Below are 20,739 nucleotides of genomic sequence, written 5' to 3' on the forward strand. Positions count from 1 at the left end.
TAAGTTTTTAGGAAAGGGTGTCTCATGCGTCTCACATGGCAGCCATCCTTGGCCCGACCTTCAGCGCCACTCACCACAGTCCCAGCCACCAGACCCATTCTATTCTTTCTCACTCTCTTTCCACAGTACAAGCCTTCCTCAGAGGCCATACTGATTGCTCTGTCCCTCAAATATCTATGGCTGTTCCTGTCTTTGAGCTTTTGGACATGTTTTCTCCCTTGTTTAGAATGCTCCCTCTTCCTCTCCTGTTTCTCCAAAACCTGCCCAACCTTTGAGTCCCAACTCAGTTCCCACCTTCTGTCCCCAGAACTCATGTGGCACTTCTGCCCACACCATTCTCTGAGTGATATAACTACAGTTCAGCCTACTGGTGAAGAGTGGACTCTGGAGCTATCCTGCCTGTGTGGCCTTGGCTGGAAGCTTTCTTGAATCTAAATTTCTTCATCTATAAAAATGGGAATAATAATTGCATTTAGCCATAAGTTGTGCAGATTGGATGAGTTTATACTATTAAAGCCGTAGAACAGTGCTGGTACATAGCTCTCCTTAAATAGTAGTTATTATTCCTTCTAGCATGTATTTAATCATGGTCTTCCTTGTATTATTGTTTAATCATTCTAAGTATCTATTTATTGGCCCCTAGCGATATTGAAAAGTCCTCTCATGAAGAAAGGGGCTTGATTTTACACTTTTTGTTGACCTTTTCTAGCAATACATGTTCACATAATAGTTCCCCAATATGTATTGCTTAAAATGAAACTATTGCTGTATTAAAGAAAAAAGATGGAGCAGGAGTAAGGAATTGAAGAGAAAATACAGGATTCAGTTCACAGATGGAGTTTTCTTATGATTCTTAAACGTGCACTTTGTTCTTTTTTTTTCATTGTTATTGAGTCTAATGAGTTCTTATGTCATCATCACCAGAAGTGTGAACATCATTTAGCAAGGATGCTAGTCATTTCAGGAGGTTGTCTCAGATACTGTTTTCTTCCAGGCCTGTGGTGGGATGAAATCTCAGACAGTAGATTCTGATCTATCAGACTATCTCAAAGCAGGTGGGTCCTGAGCTGGGTGTTACTAACATTCCCTTACTGAGGGGCATGGGAAATTCACCAGTAGCGAGGGGACCTTACCCTTCAGCCAGCCTCTCTTCGCCTTTCCCTCTTCCTCTGTTAGCAGCTCAGATGCTCACAAGCACCACCTTCACCTGTCAGTGTTCACAAACATTTGGAGGAAATCAAAAGTTACCTTCCCCGGGGAAGAGGTGGGGACCCAGGCAGAAGCTTTGGATAAAGAGCTAATTGCAGACGGAAGTTGTAGAGGTGGCAGCATCTGCTAGAGGGGTCCTCGGCTGTCCACCCAGCAATCGCGACTTCAGTCAGGGCCTCTGCAGAGTCCCGTGGGTGCTCTCTCTGTGATGAAAATGCTATGTTTCTTCTTTTCCTAGGCTGGAACAAGATATTAAAAAGTTAAAGGCTGACCTGCAGGCCAGCAGGCAAGTGGAACAAGAGCTCCGCAGTCAGATCAGCTCCCTCTCGAGCACCGAGCGAGGGATCCGCTCAGAAATGGGCCAGCTCCGGCAGGAGAATGAGCTGCTGCAGAACAAGTATGTGCACCTATTGGGCCTTTGGTGAGCCAAGTGGCCTCACTGTCTCTTTTGTTCCCAAGGATTGGAGCACAAGATTCATGATGACCACGGGACCTGGCAGAGGGGTTTTTAAATAAAATGTTAACATATTTAATTTAGTACCAGATATTCAACATGTTATAAAATCTATAAGAATTTATTTCAACAAATGTTTATTAATATTGCTGTTTTGTCTTCTGTCATTTAATAACTTCTTCTCTTAGCTTAAAAGTTATTGAGCTCTTGTGATAATATAAGTAAAGTTGACAAGAAGTATTTCTGTCACAGTTTAAAGCTCTTGCTCCTTTGAGTGGAAGTTTTCCAGAGGGTTAGATTCTACTTTGATTTTTAAAACTAAAAAAATGACATTGAACTTTGAGTTTATTTGAAGAGGCAGGCAAAAAGCCAGCTTTTCTGTGTGAATTCTTATGCTTTCTATTAATTCATTCTGGAATTACTTCTTGACTTAATGTGGCCTTGCCCCATTGAAAGAGTAGTCCTCCAGGCCCTGGCTGGGGTAGCTCAGTGCATTGAGTGCCAGCCTGTGAACCGAAGTCACTGGTGTAATTCCCAGTCAGGGCACATGCCTGGGTTGTGGGCCAGGTCCCCGGTTAGGGGTATGCAAGAGGCAACCACACATTGATGTTTCTCTCCCTCTCTTTCTCCCTCCCTTCCCCTCTCTCTAAAAATGAATAAATAAATAAAATATTTTTTTAAAAGAGTACTTCTTCAATACTTTTAAGGAATGTAACTTAAAAACTAAAGTGTTACAGGGAAATAACCTCTCCATTGCTTTTGGCCCACATATGTGATGACTTTAGCATTGATACATAGAGAACATCTCCCCCTTATTGATATATTTTGACAAACTCACCTTATATTGGTGTGTTAAGCTGGGGGTGCTCTTAGGTAAAGAAGGTAATATGGCTGAAATTTCTATCTGAAATGAAGCATTCTGTGACTCTAACAATAAGATCTTTTTTGCGATACCCTGAAAAAATATCTCACAGCTGGAAAAGAAAGGCTGCAGCATAATTATATTCAGGCAAAAAAAGACCTTTCCCCGCCTACCCTTTACCTCAGTCCCAGTGAGGCTGGTTTCATTAGCTGTTCCTTGGTCAGACCCAAGTTCTTTCAAGGTGCTTTGGGGCACTTGAATTAGTTTTACAGTTCTCTTTCCCTCTGATGGAAACTTATTTTACCGTATTATCTGAATTACCTTCTGTAGATCAAAGGCTAGGTCTGATTCTGAATCTTGTATGACAGCTTGCTTATGGTATTTAGGAACTGTTGAATAATAATGACAGTGTGTTTTCCCTGGGCACTCTGGTAATAGATATTTTTGATTTGCTGTTCGAACCTCTTGCTTACTTCGGCCTTATAATGACAGAAGAGCTGCGCTTCTCCGGGGCTCATAGTGGGTATTTGTAAAACTCTGTGTGACCATCATTTCCGTATAGGTTACATAATGCTGTGCAAGTGAAGCAGAAAGACAAGCAGAATATCAGCCAACTGGAGAAGAAGCTAAAAGCTGAGCAGGAAGCCCGAAGTTTTGTTGAAAAGCAGCTAATGGAGGAGAAAAAAAGGAAGAAATTAGAAGAAGCTACTGCTGCCCGGGCTGTTGCATTTGCTGCGGCATCTAGGTATGTCTGTCACCTGAGTGCTTCTCTATGGTTGGCTTTCCTTGTACCAAGACAGCCATGGGAATTGGATGCCTCAGGCAGGACTGGAAATAAACAGTGGTACACGGATGGATGGCTTTTAAATCAGGTTTTATTAGCTGGTTTAAACTCCATCTGTGCAAGCTTGTGCTCCCTTATAACAGCTCCATCCTCAGTCAGTGACCTCGTCTATATAACATAGGAGGAGGGACTTACCATGCCTCCCACACCTGGGAGGCAAAGTGCTGCTCAGAAAAGGGTTTCCAGTCACTGTCTTTAAAACTGATGATTTGAAAAGACCAATCCGGGATTTTGTTCCCTTTATAGAACTATCATTATTACTCCTTACAATTAGATGTGTTTCTGGAGTTTTTAATCTTAAAATGGAAGAAAGGTAAAATCTTGGTTCCCCAAATATTGTGTACTGACCTCTCTTGTTTTTGTTAGCTATCAGCAAACTGTCAAATGAGCTGGAAAAGATGGGGGCGGGGAGGGGGGATGAAACATAACTTACTATTAGATGTCATTGAATTTGTAGAGTGCTGAAAATTAGGGACTACTTCCTGTACCATTGAAAAGTATACTGATATTCCAAAACCTGCTATGTAACTGCCATCTGAATACCAGCGAGGAGGGGAAAGAGTTAAGACCCTCTTTGTTTTTGGCTTCTACTTCACATTGTCACTTTTTGTCTTTGTTTTCTTGCCTAGCGAAGTCATCTGGATAGTGGGGGTCAGTCATGGGTTTACTGATAAAGAGTGAGGGTAAATTATTATTATTTACTTCATTTTAATTTTATTGTATCTTGTATCTATGTGATATAATTCTGTTGGCATTCTTCCTTGGGTTTTGCTTTATTGTATTTGGTGTATTAATAGCCTTCTTTGGGGTTCTTGCATTTTCGGAATAATTGATCAGTCATCAGCAGGAGAGAACCTTTTCTCCCGTGACTGTGTCTCCCCTCAGCAGGCTGGACTGCAGGTGGCCGAGTTCACTTGGTGCATCAGCATCTATATAGACACATAAGACCATTTACCAGTCTGCCTAACCCTAACCTAGTGTGGGGTTTTTTTGTTTGTTTATTTTTGGTTTTTTGTTTAAAGATTTGTAAGCATTTCGGAAGCACTTACATGTGCATATTTCCCTTCTTTTTTCAAAAAATCCACTGAGATGGGTAGGACAGTTCCTTAGCCATATTGTGTAGAGCCTCTTATGCCTGAGAATCAATAAATTGGTTTTAGTCCCTACCCTAAATTTTTCTTTCCAGTTAAGCTTATTTATTTTGGTTTTATCCTTAGATGGTCCTTGTTTGCCATCACTTATGTAGAAGTTGGTAATCAGCTTTGGACTAGCCTGTGCCATCATCTTTTGTAGTTTATTCTTATTATAGCCGTGAGAAGCCACCTAATGCTGCTTCCTTCTTTTTCTGTTTACTCCAGGCCCATGGCAACTTCATGACTAAAGAAAGGTGCAAGCCCCAATGCCTAGTCCCTTAAAAGGGAAAGTTTTTCTTTTGGCTCACTGCCCCCTGCTGGGCATGTCTGCCTTTGTCTTGCCCAGTTTGTGTGTATTGATTGTCTCAAGTCACATGGCCCAGTGGAAACCTCAGTTCTTATCCCAGTTCTGTGACCTACAAACTAGGTGACATTGGACTAGTATTATATCTGTATAGCCTCAGTTTTTTTATTTATAAAATGGTATAATATACCCTATCCCCATAAAGAACGTAGTATGGGTAAAGTACCTAGCTTGGTGCCTGGCTCATATTAGATACCCAGTTAACGATAATTATTTTAGAGAGTTTGTTGAAATTGTCAAAGAATAGAGAGAATGAGCTGACACTTGACTGACTCTCGACTGTAAGAGAAATAGCAATCCTGCAATATAAGTAAACCTACAACCTTTGAAGTCCCCTTATTTCCTTCTCTTCTTTTTCAAAAGGGGAGAGTGCACCGAAACCTTACGGAATCGGATCAGGGAATTAGAAGCAGAGGTTAAGAAGCTCACAATGGACATGAAGGTGAAAGAAGACCAGATCAGAGAACTAGAACTGAAAGTTCAGGTAATGGGAGAACCAAAGACTTTCTTGTACATGAATTCCTCTTCTGTGATTTGTGGTCTGTGATACAATGTGGAGATGGTGCCTTTTGATATACGCAAATCCCATTGCATCTGAAAATGTTTGTATTACAAAAGAAAGCTCTAATCTTGTCTAGCTCATTCATATTATATTTAATTTAGCCAGATTCTAATACAAGCCAAAAATGTTGATGGTCCTTTGACATGTTTTCTATCAGAATTTGTTAGACTTACTGTAGAGTTATTTCATTTTTTTTAGGTTATAGTCCAGATTAGTGTCCTTTGGAATTTATACATATCTTATTAGCCCTAACCCTCTGTGCATCACCAGGGAATCGACCATTCCAGGGGGCTCTGAGCCTTCCACATTGCAGTTTTGTGTAAGGCACGGTGAGGAAAGCTGCCGGTGCTGTCAGCACAGCCAGTTCGGGGGCCATGTGTACCGTAGCCAAGCACTTACTTAGCATTAGCTCTTCCAGGGAACATTTAAAACTAATGCCATGCATTAAAAAATTACAATAACTTGCAATAATTTGACTCATGTGGAACTGGTAAGAAGTTACTGGCAGGTCAGTGGAGTAGAATAGATGACCTAGAGACAAAACCTCGAGTGTGCAGTAAAGGTAGCACCAGAAGTGGATGAGAACAGTGAAGAAAAAATAATAAGATTAGAAGGTCATCTCATACTACACAAAAAGAAATTCCAGATGAAGAGTTGAATGCAGAAAAATAAAAGAAACATTTTGCTTTAAACTAGGTAAAAATATAGAATTTCTTTGATCTTGAAATAGGGGAAGACTTTCAAAACAAAATTAATGGAAGAGGTGACAGAAGGAGGATAAACTTTGGGTGATGAACACCCAATGCAATATACAAATGATGTATTATAATATTGAAACTTGTGCAATCTTACTAACTACTGTCACCCCAATAAGTTTAATATAAAACATTAAATAAGTAAAAAAATTACACTGCAGTCAAAAATAATGGAAGAAATCACAAAGCGAAAAAATATAAATGAAAATAATCCATCAGGGAGGGTATAGATATTGTAACAAATATAAGTAAGGAATTAACACTCTCGATATATAAATAACTCATAAAAATTGCTAAGCTCAAATATACAGAAAAATAGGCAAAGGAAATGAACAGTTAATTCACAGAAGAAATATAAATGGCTGCAAAGAACACATGCATATATCCTTATTACTCACCAAAGACATAAGTTAAAATTGGGTATCATTTATCTCCTGTAAAATTAGCAAAGAATTTTTAAATGATATTAACCCAAGTGAGCCTGCAATGAAATAGGCCTCATACATTGTTAGTGGAAATGTAACTTTCAGGAAAGGGTTGTGTACTTTTTAAGTATTTTTCTTTTTAGGACTCCAGCCTAACTTAAGTATTTTAAAATCTCACCAATGATAGATATACAAAAATGTTCATCATGGTAGCATATAAATGCAAGAAAAATGGAAACAATCTGAACAATAGGTAATTTGTTTAATAAATTATGGTACGTATATATGTGGGAATACTATATAGCCATTAAAATTGCATTTTCAAAGAACATTTGAGATTACATGTTTTTTAAAAAACTATACAAAGCTGTCCATATACTGCAATTTCAGTTATGTTAAAAATACACGTATGCTTAAAACACTAAAAGAATATATATCAAATTTTCCACAGAGTTGAGATTTTGGGCGATTTTCATTTTCTTTCTTGAATTTTAATATATTTTTAAATTCTCTGTAATAAGTTTGGATTCCTCTCTTCAAATGAAGAAATTAAAATATCTATATGCACATATTTAATGGCTGCAGTGCCAGATGTTTTAAATGGACTTATTCTGCGGTATGCCCTGTCAAAGTAGTTAACATTTTTATAGTTTTTAGTGCAAGTTGAGAGTAGAATTTTTTTGGCAAATTTGATGACAGTATTATAGCAACATTTGGAACTGGCAGCAAGGAAAAAGTTTTTTGTGGTTGTGAATTAGGCTTGTAAGGAAGTGTTTTATTTAGGGACAGAAAAGCACAACATAGTCAAATTTATCTACTAAAATGTTTTCATATGTGCACATCACCATATAAATCCATTTTGCAGTCCCTCTAAGTGGTAAGGTCTAAACCCATAGAATACTAGTATTCTGTGTTCTAGGGGCCCGGTGAATAATAGCGGAATTTTATTTGTGATTTCAGGCTAATTTATAGACATCGGTGCCAAAACTATCTTGTAACATTGCTGCTTTGATGATATTGATAGGAGCTTCGGAAGTATAAGGAAAATGAGAAGGACACTGAGGTGTTAATGTCAGCTCTCTCAGCCATGCAAGACAAAACACAGCACCTGGAGAACAGCCTGAGCGCAGAAACAAGAATCAAGCTGGACCTGTTCTCTGCACTTGGAGATGCAAAGCGACAGCTCGAGATTGCCCAAGGTAGGAAGGCAGCAGGTCCCAGGTGAGGTGGAGCGCGTGCAAATGCACAGAGACACAGAGAGGATTTCCGTTTCTTTCCTGAGTGGTTAAGGGCCCAGCATTGACATTTAGGAATCATCACATTCATTCATCCTTGCAGACATATTTTGAAGTGAGAACATGTCAAGAGCAGGGCATACAGAGAAGAGCTTGAGCCTCGGTGCTCAAGGCGCTCATGGTGTTGAAAAGTTAGAGCACTGCAGAGTCACCCCGGGGTACTGGTGGCAGCAGTACGCACAGGGCCTGTGGGAACATAGAGAAAGGCAGGGACGAAGCCAGTCCGGGGAGGCAGAGGGCTCAGGAATGCTGCTGTCTGAGCTGGGTCCCGAATGATGAGAAAAGGTAGCCCAGAGATGAGGCAGTGTAGTGGGGGTGAGAACTAGAGAGGCATCTACACAGAAGCAGCAGCTCAAGCAAGGCCAGGGAAGCTGGGAGGGCCTGACTTGTTCAGAGCTGCCTCTGGCTCTGCTTGGCTGGAGTGAAGGTTCCAGACAAGGAAATGGTGACAGGAGAGTCTGGAGAGCTGGCTGTTGACTCAGCAGATATTTATTGAGACCTACTGTGTGCCGGGTACCGTGAGAATCCCTGAGGGGCCAGATGATAACAAGCAAATATATGTCAGATGGCGATGGTGCAGTGAAGAAAATAGAGCAGTGGCAAGGGGGCCAGGGTATGTGCGCGTGCGTACTACCTTGACATGGTGAACATGAAAAATGCTTTAAGTAGATAGCCTTTGAGCAGAGACTGAAAGGAAGAGAATGAGCGTGTCTTGCTAATCTCTCAGGGGGAGCACTTCAGGCAGAGGGAGCATGTGTGGTGGCCGTTGGGACAGCAGCCTGAGTGATGGGAGAGTTGTCAGCCTCAGAAGTAGCAGGAGCCACATTCTGCCAGACTATGTGGCCCATAGAAAGGACTTTGGACTTTGAATGGCAGAGGACATTTTTAAAAGGCTTCTGAACAGAGGCATGGCATGAACTCATGAAAAGGAATTTGGATTTTGAGCAAGGAATTGATTAGCCACCAATAAATTACTAAAAAGAAATTTGAAGTTGACTTAGTAGAAAGAAAAGTATTTCAACAGTGTTTAGTGAGCATTCACACTTACTCTGTGTATAGCATTTACTAGAAGCTAAAGGAGAGACAGATGAACAAGATGCAGTCTAGGGCAGTGGTGCTCAAACTTTTTGGTCTTAGAGAGCCCTTTTTGTGTGCTTAAAATTATTGAGTATACCAAGGAGGATATTTTCCCCACTGGATTATATCTGTCAGTATTTACCTATTAGAAATTAAAACTTTAAACATTTCTTAATTCATTGTAAAATTAAACATGTTACTTATTAACATAAGTAAGATTTTTATGAAAAATAACTATTTTCCAAAAAAATTTTTGATGAGAAAAGCAGCATTGTTTTATATTTAGTAAATCTCTTTAGTTTCTGGTTTAATAAAAGATAGTCCCATTCCCACCTCTGTTTCTACATTCATTCTGTTGTAATTTCACTTGCCATGTTGTTTCTGGAAGATTTTTTTATGCCCGTGAGGGAGTGAGTGTGAAGAAGGCAAATACTGTGTCAGTATTATTATGAAGCTAGTTTGGACTCTGGCCCCTGTGAGAAGGCAAGCCGAGCAGCAAGACCTGCTGCCATTAGGTAGAGGCAGAGGGCTTGCAAGGCAGGAGGAGAGATCAGGGGTGTCTTCAGAAGGGGGTGGGTCCCTGAATGGGCTTTGAAGGATAAGTTCTGAGAGCAGAGAATGGCAGGGAGGAAGACTGTTAACCTGAGGGAATAGAGTACATGAAGGGAAGAAAGTGCTGGGAATGTCCAGGTGAGCAGTCCCCTGACCCCGTGCTGGGGGACCCAGGAAAAGAGAGCGGGAGATCAGAAGGACCACAACTGAAGCCATACTTGAGAGCACAGTTCCTCCATTTTCAGGAGGAAGAAGTGACATGTTCTGGCTGTTATCTTGGAAGTCTCTTCCCAGTAACAGTATGAAAGGTGGATCTAAAAGATGGAGTGGAGGCAGAGAGGACAGTTAGGAAGCTGGCGCTGTCGTCTTCTAGGAGGTGAAGAGTGTCAGGGAGGAGGGTGGTCCACACGGGAGGGAGGGATAAGGTTATTGGAACCAAGGAGGAAGAGTAGGGAGATGTGAGGAATGAGAAGGCAGAGTGAGTTTGGTTTGGGATGTTTTCATTTGGAGTTGCTTCTTGGACACCCAGGTAAAAAATGTTCATTGGTCAGTGGGAATTTGGGGCCTAAACCCCAGAGAGAGGACCAAAACCCCTGTGGGTGGGGGATGGGATACAGAAATGTGAGAAGTTAGCGAAGAAGTCGTGGGAGTGGCTTGGGATAACCCAAGGGGTAGAGCAAGAGGAAAGAAGGGAGTTGAGAATTGGGTGTATTAATCTGTGGACTCAGAGAAAGGCATTTAAAAAGAAGGCTCCTGGGAATCCTGCTTTAAAGCCGAACTTCTGATCATACCCCAGGGTTTTTTCTCACTTGGCTCAGCTCCCTGAGAAGTGGCCACCTCTCTCTGCTGCAGCCTGTGTACTTGGATTCGCAGACTTGGATGAGATTCCCCCTGCAGTGAAGCAGCACCTGGTCTCAGAATAGCCAAGGGGAGCTTGGTTTGTCAGGCCAGGAGTTCTTGTAAAGCAAGGAAGAAGCAGAAAGAAATGTCTTTTTCAAAGCTCTGGGCATGTTTGCCTTTTACTGATTAAAGAAATCAAACTTAAATCTGCGTAGAAAAAAAGATCCAGTGACTCATGTATCAGATGCCATAAAGTATTTTATTCATCTGAGGCTTATTTTGTTAAAAGGGAAGGAGGAATTTGAGGCTTACTTAAAGCTGAGGGGACAAAAAAGAAGTCACACGGAGCAGGTCCTTTCTAGGGCTCCGCGCTGCTGCCTTCCCTTCACTGTCATGCTCAGAATATTCTGATGAGAACCCAACTTTGTAACTCAAGTCAAACACATGTTGCTTTTCTCCTTTCTCCTTTCTATATCATTTGATTCATCCTGGTTCCAAAATGACTTTCATTCCTACTACATCCTTTTTAAAAATGTGGCACCATGTTCAGTTATATTTTTAAATATATTACCATCTTCTGTAGGACTGGAATGCAATTCAAATTCAACCTCTTTCTTTTCTAAGCATTTACGTTTTCGAAGGCTATTCCTAAGTGTTCTTCCCCAGGAGATCAGGGAGCTTCAAAGAATGATGGAAATTGCATAGGCTTTGGAACAAAGTGGTCCTGGGTTGAAATCCTGCTCTATCTCTTAATAACGGAATGACTTTGGGCAAAATACGTAACTTGCAGTGCCTCAGCTTTATCCTGGACTGGCACTAGGGATATAGTCATTGGGGGAGAAAAGTAAATAGTCTCTGCCCTCATGGAGCTCATGGTCCATTGGAGAGATGATGGATGCAAATCATTACTTAAATGACTAGTTACAAGTGACAGAAGAATGTGGTGGGTAGGAGTGCAGACTCTGGAGCCAGGCTGCATAGATTTGAATCCTGGCTCGGCTCAACTTCTCTGTGCCTCAGTTTCCTCATCTATAAAGTGGATGATAATAATTTCTACCTGATAGGGTTGTCGTGATAAGTTTGTATATGGAATTACTTAGAAGAGTGTCTGGCACATATGTGTTAGCTACTGTAATTATTATCGTTATTCCAAAGAGTCAAGTGACAGAAAGGAAAGATTAGGGTGTGCTGAGAATCTAGGAGTTGGGGGCAGGGTCTGATTTAAATGAAAGGAGTAGGGAAAGCTTAGTGAGGAGGTAGAAAGAGAAAACCACAAGAGTTAACAACTTAGCAGGAGAAGCACAAAAGGGAAACAGCTCTGAGGCAGGCAGGAGCTGCTTAGATAAGGAACTAAATGTAGTGAGGAAGGGTGTCCTTAAAGCCTCCGGACACGTGCAGACTGGGCAGAGGTCTGAGTCACCTGAGAACCCCCAGTGCAGCAGCCACAGGGATCCACTTATTTTCTGTTAACAGAACCTCGGGGCAAAGTGTATTGTTGGAACTGATTCTGAGGCCTCAGTTGTTCTGTGCTCCTTGCTCTGACACTCAGATAGTCTGCTCTCCCAGATAGTTCAAAATCAGCACTCTCTTATGCTGTCATTGGTGACCTGCCATGCTCAAAACCTAGTGACACCTGCATAAACAGAATCCCTTTGTACCTGTAAACCATGGCCCTCAGGCCAAATCTGGTCTACCACCTGTTCTTGTACCACCCAGGGGCTAAGAATGGTTTTTACATTCTTCCATGGTAATATATAAATAAGTAAATAACAACATGACAACGACAGTGTGTGGCTCATAATACCTACAGTATTTACTGTTTGGCCCTTTACAGGAAGGTTTGTCTGCCCTTACAAACCATCAAAGCTGGAATCACACCCATTGGGATTGGCCCAGAAGGGCATTGTGCTGGGTTAGCTTTCCCTCCTCACTAACAGTGGGTCTTTGATCTTCCAGGACAAATTCTTCAGAAAGACCAGGAAATCAAGGACCTAAAACAGAAGATAGCCGAAGTCATGGCCGTCATGCCCAGCATAACGTACAGTGCCGCCACCAGCCCCCTGAGCCCTGTTTCCCCCCACTACTCTTCCAAATTTGTGGAGACCAGTCCCTCTGGACTCGATCCCAATGCCTCTGTTTACCAGCCCCTGAAGAAGTGAAGGCCAGCTGTGTATTTCGCCCAACAGTTTGGTTACCAGAAGGCATTGCAGAGGAGCGTCTCTGGCAGTCAAGATAAAAAGTTTATGTTGTATTTTGTGGGATTGTATATGTTGTCGTTTTTTTAAAAGGGGGGGAAAGATAACACCCAAGTCTGATTAGACCTGCCCATCAGTTTTTTTTGTAAATTTTTAGAAGACCTCACAGAACTTTGCAGTTTATTTTTTTGGCCAACACATTAAAACCGTTCTTGGATTTCAAGTAGCCAATTTTGCCTTTTATGTATTCTTACAGTTTCCTCTTGAAAAAAAAAAAAGAAAAAAAAAAAGCAGAGTTTTTGCTTCTCAGTCCTCTATTTTTGTTTCATTTTGTTCCTAAATAAGCAAAACCTGCACATTGGATCCACATGAGGTGATAATAAAAAGTTTTAGTTTTTAGAGTGAAAGTTAAATAACCTAACACAGCTTTGATTGTATAGCTGCATTCAAGAAGACGATTCCTGATATTACAGAAAAAAAAAATTTGATTACCCCTCTAAGGACCAAACAAAGTCAAGGAGTGTCATTTAAGCTGAGGGGAGAAACTCAGGCGATGAGACTAGCTGTGAGACAGGGGCAGGGGGAGTGTTTGAAATGTTTATATTCCCACCATTGTGTTTAGTCCTCGAAAGTTGCTAGCAGCAGTCTTGTTCACAGTGCCTTGGGAAGAGACATTTCAAGAGGAAACTTGATGATGTTAGACTGTTTCCCCCCTTTGTCATCATCTGTCTTCTGTCTGTGTCAAGCTCACTGCGGATCCTGCTGTAAAACTGGTGGGTAGCTGGGCTGCTCGTTTCCACCGCGGCCACTCCTTCTGTTACTTTTCATAGAAAGCACCACGGTGTTCCGGACGTGTCGCGAGGCCAGCAGCACCTTGGGACGGGGAGTGGGGTGGCGTTTGTGTGTGAGACTCTGCAATGACAGCTAATAAAAGCTGCAGTTCGAGGCTTTTTGTTTTCGTTTTGTTCTGTTTTCATTTCATTTCATTGAACTGTGTGTGCTTCTTCCCACTCTTCATCATCTTGTGTTGGACAGTTTAGAAGAAACTTGACTATTCCTCAGCTCTTGTGCCAAGGAGTATTTTTTTTTTAAGAGTTTTAAACTCAAAACTCTGCACAAAGATTTGTTTGAAGTGTATATTATACATTGGTAGAAAAGTGTTTGCACTGGCAACTTTTGGAAGAATCAGGGTGGGGGTGGGGGGAGGGACTGGGAGAGGGAGGGACAAAGCAAAATTGTATTTGGAAATTAGGCACATTAAGAAACCAAATAGATTGGTTTTGCTTCCTTGCCACAAATTCTGGAAGAACATAGTTCTTCTAAAATTTCCTGTTAATTGGCAAGTATGTCTCATTTAAAACAAATTAAGTAGGACAAGCAAGTCAGCAAAATAGAAGTATTAAAAAGAGTCATCCTTTTAATCACAGATCTTATTTTGGGATAAAAAACAATCTAGCTTTAGCCAGGTGTGCATGTTGCTGCCATTTTGCATTTTTGAATCATCTTGTGTAATTGTCACCATGAAAGTGTTACTCAGAATTGTCATAGTTTTTTTTTTCATCTTTGTGCAAAAACATGGAAAATTGTCACTGACTTTGTGTTGAGGTTTCCCCCATTTTGCTGCCTTTTGGAACACTATTTTTGTTAAATACTTGGTCTTGGCTGCATTCTTTTTTTTCCCCCCTGTGGGGTTCAAAAGAATAAACATTTTCTTACAGATAAAACTAGTTTTCTGCCTTTTTACGTTTTCAGGAGGGCACAAAAAGTTCGATAGTTCTGAATGGACCTTAGATTGCTGCTCTTGCTCTCCCATCTCAGCACCCTGTCAAGTGGCCTCGTCCCGTGTGGTGGGGAGCAGACACAGGATTGGGGCTGAGTCCATCCCAGGTCTCAGGTTGACTGCAATTCTAGTCTTACTTAAGACGGATCCATTCTCATTCTCTTTCCCTCCCTCCTCCTCCCCGTCCTTCCTCTGTCCCTCCCTCAGTCCTCACTGCCTCCTTCCCTCTCTCTTTCTTCCTTTCTCTCGGACCTGATTAGAACCAAGGCTGACGTGTGTTCTGGTACAACCCTTCTTTCCTAAAAAACCAAGTTAGTCATGGGGTTGGAAGGGAGTTGGTGAGACCTTGAGAGCAAATTTTCCCCCCCATTTTCCAGAATCGTACTGACCCACTTTGTGGCCAATCCCCTGTTGGGTTTCCTGTCCTGCTACCAATCCCCAACTGACCTTAAGGTAACCACTTCAAAGTCCTCCCTTGTTTCTAGAGGCTTTGCTTTCATCTTCTGAGAAGCCAGGTGCCTCTCTCGGCCCCTGTTTCTCTCTCTCAGCCATTGTTACCATCGATCTGATCTTGGCTCCAGTTTTTGCAAACTCTGCTCTTGGCCCCTCACCTCTGTCCCGGTCACTGGATAGCCTTCCGGAGGCTTGGCCCTTTAGGTTTTGCGGTTGTACCACGCAATACTGTAAGCGAGAGTTCTCAGACGACGTGCTTTGGCTTGGCTTTTGCCTTTGCCTTCCGGGCAAAAGTGGGCCTGCCCAGAGCATTCTCATTGGCACGTTCTTTTCCATCCAGCAAATCTCCAGTTGTCATCTTTGTTGCTTTGGGCCCATCATAAAGTGGTTCCATGTCTTAGTGCTTTATGACTTACTACATGTCATAAAGCTGTGTTTGCCCTTCTGGATGGTTAAATATTTGCCTAAAGAGTGGGCTGAGTGTGTTTTGACTGGCCGAACACTTCTTTATTGACATATCCCAACTTGACCTAAGGAAGTAGCTGTCATGGGTGTCCCTTCTCTCTGTGACAATCTTTCCAGGAGATCCTACAAAGTGAGAATGAACACGTCTTCCTGGCTCCCACGCTCACCCAGCTGTATGGACCGGGCTGTGGCGGGCCACACAGGAGGGCTGCACGTTCCTAACAGCTGCTATCACGGCGCTTCTTACAAAATTCACACACCATCCCAGAGGGTGCTGAAATGATAAACTGGAAACCTACCCAAGCCAATTCAGTGAAGTTCAACTAGTAAAGTGTTTTCAAGTGGGCCTGTGTTAGCTAGACCTGTTTACAGTTAAAGGGCCTCTGAGACCTATAAATGCCTGGTTTCCTGTGACTCTTGGTGACATTTCCCCTCTCTGATGGCTCTCGTCTGCTCCAGGCCATGCAAAGCCCCATGGCATAGGCAAGCCCTCTAGGCAGGGATGGGAGTCTGCTCCCAGCTTTGCCACCACCCTCTCCCTGACCTAGGCAGGTGGTGTTGCCTTGCCTCGAACAGGTAGCATCTGTGCTGGAAGGAGTTCCTGTGGGAATTGGGTGAAATGATGCAAACATGATCTGCGAATTATGCAGGGCCTTCCAGATGAAAGTCCAGAACTGCAGCCAAGGAGGCGTGGTAAGGCAGGGACCTGGCTAAGGTTTCCTGCTCCTGGGCTTGCTCCATCCCCCACAGCCCGACTCCTACGTGGAGCTCCTCAGAAGTGTGTGGTCCGCAACTTCACTTTGGGTCAGCAGTATCAGCATCCCCGGGACCTCTTTTCCAGACCCCCCTGCATCAGAATCTCCAGTTTAACAAGGTCTCCAGGTGATTCAGTCGTATATTAATTGTCTGGAAGCCCTTGTCTGAGCTGCTTTCCTAACCTAAAGACTCAACACTATCACTCTTCCAGTTCAGAAAAAGCCAACGCTCAGGCTCGGAAAATTCAGAATTAAGAGCTTAATTCATGAGGGTCAAGCTGGAGATAAATAACTCTTAAGTTTTATACAGCGTGCTTATTTTGTTTATTTCCTCCCCATTAGAATGTAAGCTCTAGGGGGGCAGAGACTTTCATCTGTTTTTTCACTGCTGTAACCCCAGAAGCTAGAACAATGACTGCCACATAGGAGGTGCTCAATAAATATTATTGCATGAATAAGGTTAACTAATAGATTAGACAGGTAATCTGAAATACTCTTTTAACTCAATCAGAGCGTCTCTGTAATAGTTCTAGTAGAAGGACAGTAAAAATAGTACTGTTTTGCCCTGGCTGGTGTGGCTCAGTGGATTGAGCGCCAGCCTGCGAACAGAAGGGTCACTGGTTCAGTTCCCAGTCAGGGCACATGCCTGGGATGCAGGCAAGGTCCCCAGTTAGAGGCATGTGAGAGGCAACCGATTCCTGCATCTCTCACATGTTTCTCTCCCTCTCTTTCTCACTCCTTTCCCCTCTCTCTAAAAGTAAATAAATAAAATGTTTTTAAAGAACTGTTTCTAGACGGATAGGGGAAAATTTGAAGTGGCGTATTTATCATGACATCTGCCATCTGCTTATCTCTGTTTTCTGCTGAAGCCTTGTTTTCCTTGTCAGATTTTCTCTTACCAACTCCTGCTTGACTTAGCCAGGTGCAAAGATTTCCTAAACAGCTGAATGTATTAAGAACAATCACATCTCCGTTAGGTTTCCTGCCGGAGGCCTAGCCATTCTTCACCCATTTAGAGCCTTGGACCCAATTTCTCCCAAGTGCCAACACCGCTGAATCTTCAGTCACTGTAGGGATTTTTCATTTTGACAGTAATTAAATTAGAAAGCATTTCTTCCAGGAAGGCATCTGGTTAAATGAATGTCTCAGGATCTCCTTGCATCTGCCCAAAGGGCCACACTTCTTTTCTTGCCTTCCTCCTTCCTTGGGCTTACTTTGTTCCTGCTTTATTCCTCCCTCGATGGCTGTTTTTCACTCCTGCTTTTGCCTGAAGTTCAGGTCTTAACATCCCCTCAGGATGGGCTTGCTAGGGTTCTGGAATCTCCTAAGAATTATACCTCAGATCTCCTAAGAATCCCAGGCTTAGCGTCACACAATGTAGTGTGGCCTTTTAAGTCCTGTTTAAGAAGCCTGGCCTGGTTTACATCTCAGAGATGGTCCATTCTGCCCGTCCCCTAGCTCTGTACCCTCCAGACATCTTAGGGGTGAGAGGGAGGTGGGCCTGAGTGTGGGCAGGGACCTCCATGAGGTGTGTTTGGCCTGGCCTTGTGCCTTCAGCTGCATCATTTCTTCACTTAGGCCTCTGCGTTTTGACACATTATCTGGCACAAGACACATATTTATCTAGAACAATAGTTCTCAAACTTGAGGGTTCCTCAGAAGTGCCTGAATGGCTTGTGAAAACACACATTTCTGGGCTCCATCCCGTTTCTGATGTAGGAGGTCTGGGGTAAGGCCTGAAAATTGTGTTTATAACAAGTTCCCAAACGAAGCTGGGTCCTGGGACTCAACCCTGAAAACCACTGACTGAGGAGGAAGGGCCCCTGGGGCCCAGCCCTGCCTGAAGCTATCCCCTCCAGCTGCCACCAGAGGGCACATGCCACCTTAGGGAAGGTCTGTTTTCACTCCAACACCCAGCTCTGTTGGGCAGCTGAGGTTCTTCCTTAGAGATTTCTTTCTTTTTAACTGTAACTTTTGTTATAATGTATCAGGAAGAAGGAATGTTGATCTAAAACATAACATGGATTCTCATAGTCTGTCTCTAACAAGTGTCAAAGGTCTGACCAGTCTTTTCAGGGTACTGAATGTCCCCTTTATTTCTTGAAGCTTTCAAGAAATGGAACTCTGTTCCCATGGGAGACTTCTAGGGTCCCCCCTCCGTCAACACACTAAGTAGGAACCTTCTTTCAAAACATCCTGGAATCACTCCGTATTCAGAACCAAAGGGGCAGTTAAGGTTATAGATGATTTTCATCTTTATACTTTACCATGTAGTCCAAATTTTCTACATTAACTTTAATATTATTTTTAGAGTAGAAAACAATAATGTTTTCAAAACACATTTTAAATGTAATTAAAAGCCAAAACAACTCAGGGAAAAATAAAAGGCCAACAACAACCCAAGGGTGAACCTGGGGTGAGCAGCATGGGGTAAAGAGAAGCCTTCAGCTGGAACTTGCCCCCAATCCTGCTTGTTGATTGTGCCCAGGTATCTACTGCCAGGTTGGGGGTGGGGGTGCTCGCAGTAGGCTCTGTGCTCAGAAGACCTGGCTGGAACCAAGGAACAGACTTCCCTGTGAGGGCTCTGTCACCTCTACAGTTCACCTGTTGCTGAAGCTTGAGGCCCGATGCCCCCCCACCTGAGCACACCTCTCTGTCACATCCCCACCAGGGCTTCCCCAGGCCCAGTGGGGGAAGCAGGCCAAAGACACTAAAACTTAGAGACTTCGTGGTGCAGAGGTTCCTATTTAATGGCCTGTAAACACATATTGTTTGCACTGCATAGAATTGAATAACTTTGAGCTAACATTTAAAAACCGGGAGATTTCACATTATCCAGATTTTTTTGCTGCTGTTTTCTGCCAAAAAAACCTGCTGACCTGGAACCCCGGGCTGGCGTCCTTCTCTGTGCTCTGCAGAGCTTGGGAGAAGCAGGCCTCTGGTCTCCACCCAGGGTGCTCATTAGAACCAGAAGGGGAGCTTTTAAAAAATGCTCAGCCCCAAGGCCTGCCCCTCCCTAGAAAGCCCGATTCAACGGGGCTGGGGAGGAATCTGGGCTTTTTTTTTTTTTTTTTTTAACTCTCCAGGGGTTTCTAATGTACAGCCAGGGCTGAAAAACTGGGAAGTGGAGGGTACAAGAGGAAGCCTCAGTCCTGGCTGGGGCCAGGGGCCCCAGAGAATGTGGCCTGGGTGTCTGTGGCCTGGGACTGCGACCAGGATTTAGGGCGTTCTTTGCCAGATTGAGATTCGGGGGTAGCTAGTCTTTCTGCTCACCTTCCCCGTGGAGACCCTTGTTGGCTCTCTTCTTGCTTTGTCTTCTTGCCCCTGGGCTTCCCTCCTGGCCCTTGTCCTGGATTTTCCTTGCCAACCACATTTATCACACTGACCTCCACCTATTTAAAGTGTTAGCCCTCCAGTTTCCAAAGAGAAATCGTTAGCATAATCTCAAATTTGTTATCCTGTATTTTCTTTTCATCTGAAGTTTTTGATAATGCAAGCCACAGAAACAGATTGCGGCCAGTATAAACCCGAAAAGGAACTGAGTGGAAAGGGAGGGTGTGGGCGCATACAGGGTGATCTGGAAGCCGAGAAGCCCACTGGGAAAGACAGGAGCTAGCCACTGGGGTCTCGGAGGCCTGGGTCCCGCGCTGGGGCTAATGGGTGCCTGACCTAGTCTCTGTGGAGCAAGAGTTTTGGCAGACTGTGATAGACCTGGATTATTGTTCCCAACTATTCACTTCATTCCCACTGAAAGGGTTATACATCCACCCTCCTAGTGCCAGGATTGGCTCATGGGATGTGAGTTGAGTGGACCCACCACGTGCCAGATCTGAGCAGAAGCTTTAAATGCACCTGAGGGATTCAGGTTAGCCTCTTGCTCTCTCTGCCAGGAGAACAGTATTTCCCTGATGGGGGCCACACACCTGGCTGAGAGCTGAGCAGAGTCAAAGCCAATCCTCAGACCTGTGAGCAAAAAATACATGTTATTGGCGTAAGCCACTGAGACTTAGGGGCTCTTTGTTACTGCAGCAAAAGCTGACCGATGCAGAGAGTCCACACTGAGGTCCTGTGCCCTCCCCTTGGCTGAACCCTGGGGTGGAGAGCGGGAGCCTCAGGAAGGAGATGCTGGGCCCCTCAGCTTCATGGTGGGAGACAGAGCTTGTGGGCACTCGCACCCACCTCAGGCTGCACAAATAAACAGGTTGTTACACAAAAGAAACCAAGGCACTGTGGGCTGGGGGCTAAGAAGCCCACGCAGCCACTACACCAGTAGTTCTGGTGGCCAAAGCCCGAAGCAATGAGTCCTAGGCTTCCTGCCCCCAAGGGCTCTTTCATTATCTTTCTCTCCATGGGCTCCCTGTTTTAAGGATCTTACCAACACACAAAAGTAACTACCTGGTCTTCCAGGTTGTAACTTCTGATTGATGGCAGTGGCCAGTAGGGGTGAAAAGGAAGAGAATTGGACCTTTTAAGTTGCCTGTGCAGCCTTTTGGAAATCGCTTTAGGGGTGCATGCTACAACTTCCCTGGCCTCTACATACCTGGGTCCCCGAGGGAGAAACTGACAGCTTAGTATCTCCCTCTCCAGAGAGTGCATCATTCCAGCAGCCACCACTGGAGTCCAACGGGTCCTCAAGACTCAAAGGAATGGGCCCAGCACAGGCACTTGGGGCACAGTGGCAGGTCAGTCTGGGGGCTTTCTGCTGGGAAGGCCCGGGGG

General features: G+C 43.6%; 1 protein-coding gene across 2 annotated transcripts in view; it reads left to right on the plus strand.

The window, feature by feature from the left end:
* Nucleotides 1–12,790, plus strand: part of MACO1 (macoilin 1) — a 67,505-nt gene extending 54,715 nt beyond the window's left edge. For both annotated transcript variants that reach the window (XM_090268815.1, XM_090268816.1), the window contains exons 7-11: nt 1,448–1,606; nt 3,088–3,270; nt 5,230–5,350; nt 7,633–7,807; nt 12,329–12,790. In XM_090268815.1, coding sequence (XP_090124941.1) covers nt 1,448–1,606; nt 3,088–3,270; nt 5,230–5,350; nt 7,633–7,807; nt 12,329–12,531 — 841 coding nt within the window. In that variant the 3' untranslated portion in view covers nt 12,532–12,790. The remainder of the gene's footprint in view (nt 1–1,447; nt 1,607–3,087; nt 3,271–5,229; nt 5,351–7,632; nt 7,808–12,328) is intronic.
* Nucleotides 12,791–20,739: the final 7,949 nt, after the last annotated feature.

The sequence above is a fragment of the Furipterus horrens genome, unplaced genomic scaffold (genome assembly GCF_987537825.1).
Source record: "Furipterus horrens unplaced genomic scaffold, mFurHor1.1.pri manual_scaffold_3, whole genome shotgun sequence".
NCBI lineage: Eukaryota > Metazoa > Chordata > Mammalia > Chiroptera > Furipteridae > Furipterus > Furipterus horrens.